Below are 16,159 nucleotides of genomic sequence, written 5' to 3'. Positions count from 1 at the left end.
CCATCGGCCAACACATGCAAGATTATAACCATAATTTCACCAATATTAAACAAGACATGGACATCCTCGTATTAGCAAACAAGGGCCCTTTACTGAACATAATGGAAAATTACTACATACACCTAGACCAATACTTTAATGCCAGTCACAATCTCAATGAAATCTCAGAGAAACCCAACATACTCTTCGATCTATTTATCACTTTCCTCAGAAACAATAATGCAGCCAACCTAAACTCAATCCTAAATTTAATCAAAGGTACTTTTCCAAGACAATTACACTTTCTCCCGCACCCTTCAGCCCCACCTTAAGCCCTCTTCCTAAGCCATATTTCATTTCAATACAAGAACTTACTGATTTCCATGATTATAATTTTTACAACACCCCATTTATACTTTATTCTTTGTTAAAAACCTCTTAGTATGTATATTCCTTGTATTATTAACTATTACCATAACATCTCATTTCACTTGTTATTCTTTAAAATAACACTGTCTTAGGATTTCGCCACAAATGATCTTTGCTCCAATACGGCTGATGATGACCCCTAGATGGGTCGAAACTAGTACCGTATAATTTGTAATTTTGTGAATATATTGTAGTATTGAAAAGGTGGAAACGTTTACGTTATTATTATTATTATTACTTATATATTAAATTTTCAACGAGTTCCCTTCGATATTATGATGCCAGTTTTAAGTTAATGTTTATTAAACCCGCTGAAATAAAGCATAATTGTACAGCGGCAAAATATACGGCATAACTAAAGCCAATGTTCGGAGTCTACAATCTAAAAATGCGTACTGTATAAGAAAAGACATTAATATGATTTTAAAAAACACTTTCTAAGCCTGATTACTTTTTTTGAAGGAAAAAGTGGGAGTCATCTTGGATTCGGAGAAATACGGTAATATATATTTTTCAGAATTAAATTAAACACATAATTTCACGTAGTATCGAATTTCGAAAAACAACAAACAAGTAAGCCGCAGTGTGGATATCCGCGAAAACTTTTCCCGACTTTTACAAAAAAATCGGATATAACGACAATCCGTTATAGCGAGAAAATTTTTCGCCATTATGAATTCTCGCTATAACGGACTTCTACTGTATATCATTACCTAGGATTGATTTTTTTTTTTTTTCTTTCTTTCAGGAGACAAATCGAAGCAGATTTTTTTAAATTCCCTAAAATCAGAGTGCGCGGAATATTAGTATATATACAATAAAACTTATATTTTCAGACTATTGTCAGCACTGTGGATGCAGTTAGTGAATTAGCTTACAATAGAACATAAGAGAATATAGTTGTTCTGGAGATGTGCTTGCTGTCCTATAGCAAATTTGAGGACCAATGGAGAATTTAGCAAACTCATTCATATACAATAAATTACACATTTAATATGGGTAAGCAGAGCCAAAAATATTTAAATATTTTTATCCGAGTTTTATTTTTTTTAAGCAGAGCCAAAAATATTTAAATATTTTTATCCGAGTTTTATTTTTTTTAAACAGAACATGTATATCAACAGTCATTGTACATTATCAGAATGATTGCATATAGTCCATGAGAGGATAAAAACTGCTGGAAACATGGATATGACAAAAATAACTTGCTACCAGCCAGTCAATTCAAAACCAGGAGGTGAGGATATTCACATTCCCCTATGGAGTTTCTTTGGAAAGCGCAAATAATTATAATATCTGCTAATTTTAGAAATGCAAGATTCACACTAGCTGACCATCACGCCTCAAGGTGCCATCCATGTCTCCTGCTCTTCTTGTACAATGCTGGAAGACTCTCACATTGTTAATCTTATTGCATACTGATGGAAGAATTTTATTTTTAAATTATTATTTTATGAAAATTTCAAATACCTCATAAAAGTTTCTTTCAATTCTAATATTCAGACTGCAACCTGTGTACATCTCTAGTACTAGCCTGAAGTATACAAGGTTGGTGCCCGAACTATTCACAAAACTCCTTCAAAGCTTAAGAATAGTGGATGAAGCTTATGGTTAAGATACCCACACGGTAACACTTGCGTACCAATGTCCAGATGAAATAGCATACTTTGGATGCAATGCAGTGGACTAATTCTCAAAAGATACTTGTCTTTCGCTTGTTCCTGTTGTTTAGACTGAGCAAATGAAATTAGGATTTGTGAATGCCAAGTATGGTTATGACACTTCCAGGATTGCTAGGTTAGATATACAAAATCTTAAAAATTTTGACCAAAAAGAGCAATGAATTCCCAAATTTCTTATGAAGTTAATGTCCAAAAGCTAATTTAGGTACTAAATGAGAGAAACATGAGCAGTAAACAGATCTGACAATCAATGTAGCACATATAACTTTGCCCCTTATTCACACTGATAACACAAAATCAAAGTGATAGCAAGTTTTAATCATATTTTTGTTATAAAACTACAATCTGTTACTGAACCATGATATCCCAAACGCAGGTATCAGTGGAGAGAAAAATGTGTCTGCATGCTGGTTCTCCTGCTCGTTTATAGCTTGCCAGAAATAATTTATATCCAAAACTAATTTTAACTGGAACCCACAGAAGTTCAGGAGTGCACATGGTGTTGTGTCTAGTAAGGCAGGACTCTGCAGCAGCACATGTAAGGTAAGGTTCATTAAGTTACACTGGAATGCTTCGATTAATGTAACAGCCACATTTAAGTACACCATATAATTAGGTTTTCAAACAGAAGAATGACACTTGATAATTTATTCTACGCATTGGCCTGAATCTTAACATTCACCAACAAATAGTTTCTAATCACTGGTCTGGATTAGAAAAATGTCATCCTGAAATAATTCTGAACATTTAAGTAAAACAACAAAATGCACTGAAATACAAAAAACATATTTTTATTATAACTGTTAGCAAAAGTAAGCTCCGACAAAGGGAGCAGACCTGGTCCCTCACACAGCAGACATCCACTCCCCCATGAAACATCTGCTATATAATTTGGGTAATCCACATGATGCACTATGTCCAGCCCATCAGAAGGTCACAGCAGTAATTGGTAAAAACATTTCACTGTGAGTTTGACAACACAAAAACTGAACCGATTTCCTGTTCTATACCACACACACACAAATAAGAATCCAAATTTGTGATGTTAATTTTCCATTCATAAGCACAATGCAGGAACATGAGGAAGCAGATGATTGTATCAGTCTTGAGGTTTAGATATAAAACTGTCCTTCCCCGAGTTCAGGAATTGCTGGCTGTTGCATGGGCCATAACAGCATGAAAGTTTGCCATCATTATTGGGGATGATATTTTCTTTGCTAAATCCTAGTACACATTTATGGATCAACACCTGTCCTGAAGGTTCACTGTTGTGCGCTAGGGAGTAATACTGGTACACTTTGAAGTCAAGGACATAACCCACCTTCCATACAGGAATGTAAGACATTGTACCAATGTCAAGATCTAGTTGGTAACTTCTTTTTTATTTTATTTTTAAAAATGACCCATGGCATCTTGAGATATGCTTCGTTATTAAATTGAGGCATTTGTAAACACTATTACCAAAGATGCCTTCAACTCAAGTTTAGAGTTCATCCTTTTCAGTATCCAGATCATCCAGTTCAACGTCAGATACGTCAATATCTTCTTCGGGTGGTAACTCCCCATCCTTACCATCCCAAGGTTCAGTGGGGTTGATTTTAGGAAGAGCGGCTCCTTTTACGGGTGCAGTAGAACCTCGTCCAAACGACAGATCTCTGTAACAAACAATCATGTTAATAGTAATGCAGATCCTTGTAAAGAAGTAACACTGAAAGAGGAATATAGTACTATTATTTTAAAATTGCTGTCCGAAAGAAAAAAAATGAACTGGGCAATTTAAATTGGGATCTGATCAGAAGTGTTTGGAGTACCAACACGCTGCCTTTTCCTTTCACTCTAGCAGTTTTCCCGGCTCGTGCTTACACAAGCACTGATAATAAAACAGCAGTTAATAATGCATGTTTATGCATTATTGAAGAGCTGGGCAATGAATCAAGGAATTTAATCTGAATTTGCCTTGACAATACTTAATCTGCAGGTAGCAGGTAGGGACCCTCTTCGGAGGCAGCCCTGCCTATGCGAGTCCCAGAGCACACTGACCCGGTGTGTAACATGTGGTATGGGTCCCAGCTCAGGGTTATGAGTGAAGACCTCAACGGCATCTACGGCGGAGAAGGTGGACTTCGGTACGGTGGGGATGGCGAAGGGGCAAACCCGTAGTGTCTGTACTCCAGAGGAGTGGCTACGAAAGGCGTCTGGTTCCATGTTAGGGGCGGCCTAATTTTGAACCTGGCAGTAGGTATAAAATGCCTTTCGGTGTGGCGAGCCCATCGTAACAATAGCCTATATGGACAAAGCACATATGGTACCTCGGAAAAGGTTAGGGCGGCCCCCGCTAAAAGCGACGCAGAGCTCTTCAGGTGCTGGGTGAACTGTGAGAAATGGGCAACCAGCACCAAACTTCATCAAGATTGCAACAGCAAATGTCCTGACACTGACAGGAAAGATCGATGAACTGGTTGACTTTATGAAAGAAAAAGATATAGCCATACTTGGACTGTGTGAGACCAAGAAGAGGGGCACAGGAGAGATTCCTCTGAAAGAAGGATACAGGCTGTACTACAGCGGAGGACCTGCAGCAAAAAATGGAGTGGCGATCATACTTAGAAAAGATATCCAAGAATATGTGGAATATACAAAATCCGTCAGCGATAGGATGATGATGATGAGACTCCACTTTGAAAATGGTGTGAAAGATCTATTTCAGGTGTATGCACCACAAACAGGGTGCATAGATGAACATCTGGAGGACTTTTTAGAGGAAGTGGAGAGACAGATAGAAGATAAGGAAGTGATACTGATGGGAGATCTAAATGCACAAGTGGGAATGGAAAGACAAGGAAAGGAAGATATTGTAGGGCCCTTTGGATATGGAAAGGTAAACCCAGAAGGCGAGGTGTTGGTGAATTTTTGCATGAGGAACCAAATGATTGTTGGAAACACCTGGTTTAGGAAGAAGAACAGTCAGAAGATTACAAGGTATGGTTGGGGAGACAGAAGAACAAAGACCATGATTGATTACATAATCAGAGAAAGAACACCGGAAGAACCTTGTAGATGTTACAGCTATGCCGAAAGAAGCCTTTGCTGGAGATCATAGAGTTGTGGTAGGAAAATTGAAAGTGGGAAAGATTGAAAAACCCTCATTAAGAAGAGAGAAAAGAAAGTATGGAAGTTGAAGGAGAAAAACATACAAGAAGAACTTCAAAGGGAAATAATACCCTTGGTACCCAGGATGGAGGTGGGGAGTGTTGAAGATGAATGGGAAAGATTTAAGGAAGAACTGCTGGGATGTGCAGAAAAGGTATGTGGTAGAACATCAGGAAATGTGAAAGACAAAGAGACACACTGGTGGAATGATAGGGTAAAGATGAAAGTGAAGGAAAAGACAATGGCATGGAAAGCATGGAAAACATCTAAGACTGAAGAAAGTAGAAGAAAATATGTGGAGGCAAAGAATTTGACCAAGAAAGTAGTGGAGGAAAAAAAGAGGAAGAGCTGGGCCTTATTCACACAGAAATTGAGAGATGATATGCAGGGCAGCAAGAAATTACTGTATGGTATCTTAAACAAAAAGGGAGATCAAGTAAACACCAGATTTGTGAAAGATGAGGACGGCATAATATTAACAAAGCCAGAAGAAATAAGGAATAGATGGAGAGAGTATTTTCAGAAGCTGCTGAACATAAGAACGGATGACAGTCATTCAATGGATGAGCAGGAAAGGCAATTAGTCGATGAAGAAATGGATAAAGAAATTACACTGAATGAAATTGAAATGGCAGTAAGAAAGATGAAGAATGGAAAAACTGCTGGAATAGATGAAATTTCAGTGGAGATGATAAAGGCAGCTGGAGCTGTAGGCCTGCAGTGGACATTTCGAGTTCTCAGGATTGTCTGGGAGAAAAAGGAGGTCCCTGATGATTGGCAAAAAGGAATAATCATTCCAATTTTCAAGAAAGGCGATAAGAAAGTTTTGAAGAACTACAGGGTAATTACTATAATATCCCATGTTGCTAAGATAATGGAGAGGATACTGGAAAGTAGGATAAGGTTGAAGGTTGAGAATCAGATACTGGAAAATCAGTTTGGTTTCAGAAGTGGAACGTCAACAATAAAGCCCATTTTCATTATGAGACAGCTAATGGAAAAGCAATGGGAGTACGGGAATGATATGGTGATGACATTCATCGACATTGAAAAGGCATATGACAGTGTCTCCAGGACTAAAGTTTGGGACAGTCTGGTGCAAAAAGGAATTGGACAGGGATTAATAAAAATGATCATGGCAATGTACAAGAAATGTTGTAGTTGCATGCAAACACAAGTTGGCAGGACAAGTTGGTTCAAAATAACTAGTGGGCTGAGGCAGGGAAGTGTTCTATCACCAATCCTGTTTACCATAGTAATGGACGACATCATGAGAACAGCAAAAGCAGAATATGGAGGAAGAGAAATGAACATGCTGTTATTTGCAGATGATATTGTGATTTGGGGAGAAGACGACAGGAAGGTTCAAGAACAGTTGGATGTGGTGAATGGGAAAATAGAAGAATGTGGGTTGAAAATAAGTGTACCCTTGTTATGACTAGCAGGAAGAAAGAAGGGAAAGGTCAAATTAGACTTGCAGAGAAGCCCCTGGAAGTAGTGGAAACATTTAAATACCTGGGGAGTGAATTAATGGAGAATGCCCGACTGGATGCTGAAATTAGTAAGAGGATTCAAGCTGGAAGCTGTTTCTATCATAGTGTAAGAAACATGTTATGGGACAAAGATGTGCCAATGGAAGCAAAGGAAACTATGTACCAGTTGTATTACGTACCCATAACTACTTATGAGGCAGAAGCTTGGACAATGACAAAGAAGAATGAGAGTCGAATACAGGCAGCCGAAAAGAAGTTCTTGAGGAGTATGTTACAGAAGAGTAGAAGAGACAAAATAAGGAATGAGAAAATCCGGGAAGAAATTGGAGTGGAAAAAATGAATGATAGAATTGAGAAGAGCCGACTAAGATGGTTTGGGCACGTAAAGCGAATGAGTGATTAAAGAATGCCAAAAAAGGTAACGAAAATGCAAGGAAGGAGAGGCCGTGGTCGACCACGATTGAGATGGACGGACAAAATCCAACGCAGTATTATAGGAAGAAACCTGGACTGGGACACAGTGTTGGAGGAGGAATGGTGGAAAGACCGAAGAAAATTGAGAGGAACCATATTTGCCCCTACCCGGCTACAGCTGGATAAAGGGAAACGATGATGATGAATACTTAATCTAGTGGGCAAGTCACTCCACAATACCAATCATTATCACAGGCGAGACTGGAGCGGTGAGAATGTCAATTTTGAAAACAGCGTTATCAAAACTACCAGTATCGGCAACGAACGAAAGTGATGCCATAATCCCTTGTTAGAGTTTACTTACTGCCAGGCTGAATGCCACCAACTGGAAGCGCTCACAACATTGTAGGCCTTGAGATTTAAGGCCGCATGTACACTGAGCGCGCTTCGCATAGTGCGTCGCGTACAACGTAACATGCTATGCGTAACATAAGGCGTGCTTGCTGTTCACACCAAAAACTCTACGCCGTGCTCTCAGCTTAGTTTGGCGCGAGGAGTTTTAGGTTTGTCACAAACTAATGCTGTTATCCAAGTACACTAGAAACAGTTGAAAATTAGAAAGAAGAATCGAAAGTGGGTTCATGAATTTAATGAACAAATTATTTTAGGAGAATTCCTCATTTGTACAGAGATGCAAGATTTTATTGCAAGTGTTTTGAACTGACGCTCGTAGGTGACCTGCGTCGTGATGAGGATGAAATTATTATGAATACGCACATACACCCAGCCCCCGTGCCAATGGAATTTACTGATTATGATACAGTTCCCGACTCTGCTGGGAATTGAACCCGGGATTCCTGTGACCAAAGGCCATTTTTTTCATAAAACTAATACGTCTTGCAACCCAAAAATCTAAAAATTGAATCTGAAATGCTTTTTCTTGAACTGTGGGCCCGAGGAGGGTAAGGTACTCAAAAGATCTTCACACCAGATTAGTGGAGCAAATAGCTCACGAACTTGGTGGATAGTCCTAAATAGTCCAGGTTTCAGGAAAGTAAGATTATACATTGAGCAGATATGGAATTTGAAAAGAGTCATGGAAAATTACACCTCAAAAGATCTCCAAAAAGTGTATAATTCAGTTGACCATGAAGTGTTAATAGACATCTTGAATAACTTAGGAGTGGATGACAGAACGACAAATTATCTTGCCCGCTCTAGAGTAAAATTCATGGGTGAATTCTCCAAGGAGTTTGAAATTAAAACAGAAGTAAGGCAGAGCAATGTACTATCACCAACTCTGTTTAACTGCATGTTGGAGAAGGTTATCTGTGAATGGAGAAAAAAAACTTAAGAAACTTTTACTAAAAAAGTATACATAGGAGGTTCAAAGAATGGTGTCAAGACCAACTGTCTAGCTTTCGCTGATGATTTACTGATCTTATCTACAAACACAGATTTAGCTGTAGAACAGATCAATCTTTCTAAACAAGTAGAAAAGGCTGGATTTAGGATCTCCTTTGAAAAAACAAAGTACTTGACTAACACTCCCACAGCCCCCAACAACTAAAGATAAGGTATGGTAAGATAAAGAGTTAACAGTTTCAAATATCTCTGCGAGATTGTGCAGAGAAGATCAAATGAAACAGAAGCTAACAACAGTAGGCAAGATAGGATAGCCGCAGCATTTTGCAGAGCACATGATCTCTACAAAAATGAAAAGTCAATTTCAATGCAAGCTAAACTCAAACATTGCAACACTGTGATTAAACCCAAATTTCTCTATGGAAGTGAATGTCGCCGAGTTACTGGAAAGGCTGGTCTTAGAGAAGCCGAGTAGTTTGAGAGTAAGATCCTTTGAAAGATAATGGGCCCAAAGATCGTGGCTGGACAATACAAGTTGCAAGGACAAGAGGAGCTATATCAGAAAAACGAACGAGTAATAGAATCCATCAAGAAGTTAAGAAGCAAGTTCCATGACCATCTATTTAGAACAGATGACAAGTGGTTGACTAAGAAAATGTTTATGATACTCTATAGTAAATCTAACACATGTGATAAGTGGTGCAGGAAGGTCAGGAAGGATCTGGGGGGAGGGGGAAAATAACTGGCTAAATCATGACATTATTAACAGAACCAAATACAGACAGCAGATCAATAACTTCAAGAGCTTTCGTGAAGAACAGCAGGTGGACAGCAGAAAGGAGACAGGTTGCCAGACACAGAATGGAATGATACTAGGCTGTAAAGAAGGCTTCTAAAACTTTAACAGATGCTTACCGAGGTCTCTAATGGCCATAAACGTCTAATGAAAAACATTGCAGCAAACGTGCAAGTACTAAGGAGTTTGTTAATTGTAGACTTTTTCTTGCTGGACATACAGTAGTTTACTGGACATACAATAGTTATTTTTATAGGTGCCTACCCAGTGACAAGAAGGATGAATATAAGCAGTGGAAATGAAATTCATGTCAAGTGCAGTACAAGAGAGATATGCAAGGTCATAATTAACAATAATTATATTGCTGCTGCTGCAACTACTGTGTATGAGAATATTAGAAATTTGCACAATAAAAGTTTTCACCAACACGCCAATAAATTCCCACAACGTAAGTAAGAAACATCTTACCTGAGAAACTCGTTTATTCCATCATATGAGAAGGATCCCCGAAGAATGGAATATTTCATCTTCTTGGTGTTCATGACTGCCATTGCAGGATATCCAAATCCTCCAATCTCAAGCATGTTCTCGAGCTCAGGTTGTGCTCCTGCCTCAGCCCAAACCCACCTACACAAAGGATTACATTTAATATTCTATGCAATATAGCAAAGCTATACAACAGACTCAGGGAAAAAAGTTATTACCAGCAATACAAAATATAAAATTTAATTTGCCAAATACAAAAAAATATATTAAAAGTGTGAAATATTTATTTCAGGTCTAAAATATATTTGGCACTAAACCATTTACAGCAAGCTTATATCATTTACAAAATAAACCTGTACAATTCTGTCTATAATTAATGATACTAAATGAAATGCAATAAATCACCATTTTATAATCTTTCAGCATCATGAAACACACTCACAGAACAAACTAAATCATCGGTTACTGGATGCAACACTAGTTATTGCTTTACTAGTTCAATGAAAAAACAAATGGCATGTCATGCCCTGTAGTCTGCACACGTGCCTTGAGCTGCTTGGAGAAAGTAAAGTGAGCAAGTCAGTCTGGAGAGGGTAAGAAGAGTCTGTCTGTGTTGCCTCTACTACTGCAAAGAAAGGCTTACACTTTTCAGGCGTTTCAAGGGAAAATTGTTCCGATACAATATCTGAAAAGCTCAGTTCATTGCTAATGAAAATATAAACCAAGGGAAAACATATCCAGCAAAATACAAAAATAAAAGATTTATACAGTAAAAGTCTTACAAACTTTTTCAAAGAACCAAACAAAGGCAAGAAACTTCTTAAAAAGGGTAATACCTAAAAACTCATACACTGAAATACACGCAAAACACGCAGCCGGCTATTTCCTTGTTAGTGAATGATACTAAAACAAGTCAATATACATAGGTAATAAGTTAAGGGCAGCTAGAAAGAGCCGCAAAATTTAAATTTGACTCCCATGATGTTTATTTTTAGAGATAAAGTAAAATAATTGAACATACTGTATTATATTTTATTTATTCTCCAAGAGAGATATCAGCTTACCAATAGTAAGCAACCACAGAGGTCCTGAAAAAAGAACACAATTACTTGCATTGTTTAGTAATAGGACTGACTTCCTATCACATGAAGTACTAATGGTGATGAATTTTAAGAGTCCTTAATACTGTTTAAGGAGATGTCATTCAGACAGGTTAAAAACAATCCAAGGCTTTTCATATGTTTCCAGATCAAAAGCACCACAGCACCCCTACTGCCAAACAGTAGTCCTATAACAAACAAGTTTTTCAATATAACATAATAGCCATCAGAGAGGTACAGTAGACAGGGTTCATAGGTGGACCTCTTCTCCTGGTCAACTTCAGATGCCTGATTCTGATCCCCTTCAAAGCGAATTGTTGGATCTAATACAACAGCTTTTCTGGTGTGCCAGTTAACTGCGACAATATCAGCTCATCTGAATATCCTTTAGAGGATTCACAGTGTACTTATTCATGGATTTCCCATCCTAACAGTCTCAAGGATGAGCTTTATTATTATTTTTTTGCTAATGGTTTTACGTCGCACCGACACAGATAGGTCTTATGGCGACGATGGAATAGGAAAGGCCTACGAGTTGAAAGGAAGTGGCCGTGGCCTTAAGGTACAGCCCCAGCATATGCCTGGTGTGAAAATGGGAAACCACGGAAAACCATCTTCAGGGCTGCCGACAGTGGGATTCAAACCCACTATCTCCCGGATGAGGCTAAAGTACTTCTCACTTTGGAATGTCTTGCATTCACGAGCAATTTACTTTTGGGGCATGAGCCTAGCACGTATCCAAGAGTTTCAACCTCACTGCAATCTGGAAACCTTTAGGAGTGGCAACTCCATCCCAACAATAGCCTAAAAATGAGCGCTGGTACACCATCAACACCCCATCCTGACAGGAGCTGGTAAAAAAGAAAAGCAGTCTGAAAAATGGCAGTGAGCTGGCTGGAACATCGACCCGGTTATTACGTGAACTGCTGTAATGTTGCACAACATCTTCAGATCATGTGTCCATTCAAAGCATGAAATCCCCTTTCTGCTGCTCACCCATGAATTAGTTTGAGGAACCTCTAAGTACAGAACAACTCCGTTGAATCTCAAGGTACGCCTTGTTCAAGTCTTAAAATTATCATTTTGAAGTTCCTTCCATACTCATCTATCAGTCCAGTCAATGACTTTGGTTGGCAAGTTGTTTAGGTTAAATAAGGCTGAAGCCTTATCCGTTGTAAGATTTCTGAGGAAGTGCAAATGAGCATCACTGACATGTAGCAAGTTATTACGTATGTTAATGTGCTGAATTGAGGCTTCGCAGGTGGCCCTCATCAACGCTAGGCCTTGATACTTTTTGAAAGGGTATAACATTCCATCGGGACAATCATGATGATGTCCAACGAGTTCCTTGCTGATCCTTTCACAATCGTATCAATGTCCTCTAAAAACCTATGTTTGATTTCTGTTAACAGGGATATATGATGCTGGGCCAGATGTATGGGTTCATGATTGAAAGCTTCAGGTCTGATTTTAGTAGGATAGAGGAACATAGTTTTGAAATGTTCTTTGTTAAGTTTTTGATGATGCCACATTCATCAAAAACAATTTAATCATGAAAATTGATTCCTAAGTACCTAATGCATTCTTGTGAAACTGTTGTAGATTTTATTATAGAGCCATTGGGGAATACCATATCCATTGGTGTTAGGTTACCATCTTTAATGCAAATCAATTTGCGCTGGGAGTTTATTACCAACTTAAGTTATGGGGCATCTCAGTCTTAGCCAGCGACCATTGTATATGCTAATGACCGAGAGAAACTAAAGCTTTACTCGCCTCCAGAAATACCAAAAAGCAAGTTTGATTTCCTCGAATTAACACTCTTAGACGGCCATCGATCAGTGAAGTAGGCCTATTGATGCGAGTTCTGGGTGTGAAGATGAAACCTCTCTGATGACAAGATGGGGCTATATAATGCCATAAATACAGATCAAGGACATGTTCAATTATCCTTCTAATGATTGAAAATATTGTAACTGGCCTCCAATTATGTAATCGTTTGGATCTCCTTGCCCTTTTTTTTTTTTTTTTTTAATTCATAAGGCATAATTCCAAAACGAAGCATTGCCGTAGCATGCAATGATATAAATTTAGAAAAGGGAACATATTACATAAAATTACAATGCCATCGTGAATGTTCTACATTCATTAACTTGGCCCACGAAGGGCGACTTGCACGCACTTTACAATGATTGTTAGTTGGTAAATTATCTCTCTGTTAGCTCATGACGAAAAACATATACGGAAGACAATACTAATTTAGTATCCATATTTACATCATATACTTCCGAAACACAATAGTGCACAGCGATTACTGCTAACTGCACCATAAGCAAAGCATAGTAGTTCGGGTTCAAATCCTAGCTCCTTTCCAAGAGAACAAATACCTAGGCCACCATAGCTCAATGGTAGAACAACCAAAGCAAAATCTGGGAGGTTGGGATTTGGATCCCACTAATTTCTGGTTAGCCATTTTTGTTCTATACTTAATATCTCTTCAACATGTTCTATATGTACATAACATGACCTAATAGGCTGAAAGTCAATTTCAATTACATAAAACCTTGCACAAGAGACAAGAAGAACATTAAAAGGCTGGATAGTAACTGTACATTATGTAAAAGCAGCACCGTCCGGTAGGCCCATTAAGATTATTTTTCCCCATTTTAATCCTTTTCATGCTATAGGTAATGAAGAAAATATTACAAATTTATTTACATTGCACTGACACAGATAGGTCTTACGGCGACGACGGGATAGGACAGGGCTAGGGGAGGGAAGGCAGCGGCCATGGCCTTTTGGTACAACCCCAGCATTTCCACCATCTCCCAAATGAAATCTCACAGCTGTGCACCCCTAATCACACAGTCAACTCGCTCGGTATGAAGAAAAGAAAAGCAGGTTTGAAGTTAATTACAGAAATTAGTGCATGGGAAAGTTTCAGGGATATTACGTTTGGGTGATAAAGGCACAGTAGCAGTAGCAACACTGTCCTCAGAGCACATGTAAATGCGAACAGTTCCTTTCCCCGTGAGAATTTTATTTCATGGCTCTCATCCTCAGGCTAAGTTCTAATAATGCAATGTACTAATGAGTTACACGAGAATACAATATTTGGCTCATATGAAGGTAAAACTAAAAAGAAGGTTCACATTCACACAGACACATTACGTGTGGTGGGAGAGAGAGAATTCAGTACGCAATTTTCTTTTTCCTTTTGTTCTTTTGTTGTGAGGGGAGAGATATTACTATATTACCGATATCAGTATTAAACTTGTCATTCTATATTTCCTGTTTAGGTACATAATGCATCTACAAATAATAAGACTTATGAAAGTTTAATTAATCATTAATAATTCATTACTGCTTTTTCTTTATCTTCAGATACACTGTGAGCTATACTGCCAATATCAAATATTATTGTAATATCGAAACACTGCGATTTGAGTATAGATATCAAAATATTGTATTGAATGTGGTATCGCTACGCACGTGCATGTCAGAGAAATGAGAGCTGGTGTTGGTGTCGTCAAGGCATAACATCGTCCAGCCTTGGCAAGCATAGAAAGGCTCTGTGAGGCCAGAGACTCTCCGTAAGCACGCGGTCTAACACAGAGTGCAACTTGCGCAAAGATGGGAAAGTTCTAATCATGAACTGCATTGTGAATGGGTACAGAAACTTCCACTTATTCAATAACATTAATTTTATGTGTTTATTAATGTTGGTACTAGTTTTGACCTTGTTATATTAGGTCCTCTTTAGCTAGGATCAAAACTGGAAACAGCATACATATTTTATACGAACACCAATAAAATATTATAACTGGTATGTCTTAATTTGTATTACATAATACTGAGAACACACGTAAGCCCTGTCCAAATGATTATGTTTTACACATATCTGAAGTCCAATGGGGTAATGATATCTTGTCTTCACTGGTAAGACAAGTCTTAATCTAAAACAGTGTGGATGAAATGTTAAGACTACACATTTAAAACCTAGAATTAAAATAACACGTTAAAACTATTGCTGTCGGCCCCGCAGTGTAGGGGTAGCATGCCTGCCTCTTATCCAGAGACCCAAAGTTCGATTCCCCAGCCAGGTCAGGGATTTTTACTTTGATCTGAGGGCTGGTCGAGGTCCACTCAGCCTATGGTGATTAAAACCGAGAGCTATCTGACTGCGGGATGGCGGCCCCGATCTAGAAAGCCAAGAATAACGGCTGAGAGGTTTCGTTGTGCTAACCACATGACGCCTCATAATCTGCAGGCCTTCGAGTTGAGCAGCGGTCGCTTGGTAGGCCATGGCCCATCGGGGCTGTTGCACCATGGGGTTTGGTTTGGTTGAAATGAAAATCCACAGCCTGTTTCCAGTCATTTGACCAGGTCAGGAATGGAATGAATGAAGCCCCCATCTAGCGGCGAATTGTGCCGGGTGCCAAAGTCTATCACACCACTCTGGGGCAATGATTAATGAATGACAGATGAAATAAAATGATATTGGAGAGAGTTGCTGGAATGGAATATGACAGAAAACCAGAGTACCCGGAGAAAAACCTGTCCCACCTCCACTTTTGTCCAGCACAAATCTCACATGGATTGACCGGGATATGAACCATGGAACCCAGCTGTGAGAGGCAGTGCACTGAAGCCTGAGCCACGGAGGCTCTTGGTTTGGTTATTGGTGTTTTTTATTATAAAGAGATTGGCATAGTTCAGCAAGTATTCTGGAGCCTTTAATTATCTTGGAGCTGATAATTCATTGTTCGAGTGTGTTGTGGACCTATTCGATTCACACATTATCCCTTAACAAATATAAAATAAGAGTAATAGTTTATATAGCATTAAACGGGACATTCACTACTTGAATCTGCTTAAGAATGCAGATATCTGTCAACTTTCTGAAAGATTTTAATTGTCTTCATTAGTAAGGAATTTCATGACTTTCCGTATCCATAACTAGGCTATCACAAGACAAATATGCACCATGCTAGTCAGTTTCACACGATTATGTTCCTAATCCAGATATAGGCTACCGTATCATGCGACAAAACTTCACTGTACCACTCAACACAAAATACATTTTTAACTTCTGAATGGAATGCAAAATACAAGCACAAATAGGCTCATTTTTTCTGTAATCACGCAACTGGGGTGACAGCTCTTATCAGAGTTGTAAATCAAATTTTTTTCACAAGGGATGACAAATAACATTTTCAGGGCTAAGAAAAATGGGATTGTACTAAGCGGTAATAACGTAAATTC

General features: G+C 38.5%; 1 protein-coding gene across 1 annotated transcript in view; it reads right to left on the bottom strand.

Annotated features, from left to right (window-relative positions):
• Nucleotides 1-1,483: 1,483 nt before the first annotated feature.
• The window catches only part of CaBP1 (Protein disulfide-isomerase A6 homolog CaBP1), a 65,005-nt gene continuing 50,329 nt past the window's right edge, over nucleotides 1,484-16,159 (bottom strand). Inside the window, exons 7-8 of the mRNA XM_067152563.2 lie at nucleotides 9,777-9,935; nucleotides 1,484-3,745 (exon numbers count right to left, since the gene is read on the bottom strand). Coding sequence (XP_067008664.1) covers nucleotides 3,574-3,745; nucleotides 9,777-9,935 — 331 coding nt within the window. The 3' untranslated portion in view covers nucleotides 1,484-3,573. The remainder of the gene's footprint in view (nucleotides 3,746-9,776; nucleotides 9,936-16,159) is intronic.

The sequence above is a fragment of the Anabrus simplex genome, chromosome 8 (assembly GCF_040414725.1).
Source record: "Anabrus simplex isolate iqAnaSimp1 chromosome 8, ASM4041472v1, whole genome shotgun sequence".
Classification (NCBI taxonomy): domain Eukaryota; kingdom Metazoa; phylum Arthropoda; class Insecta; order Orthoptera; family Tettigoniidae; genus Anabrus; species Anabrus simplex.
Note: the sequence above shows the minus strand (reverse complement) of the source record. Positions and strands in the feature narration are given on the sequence as shown.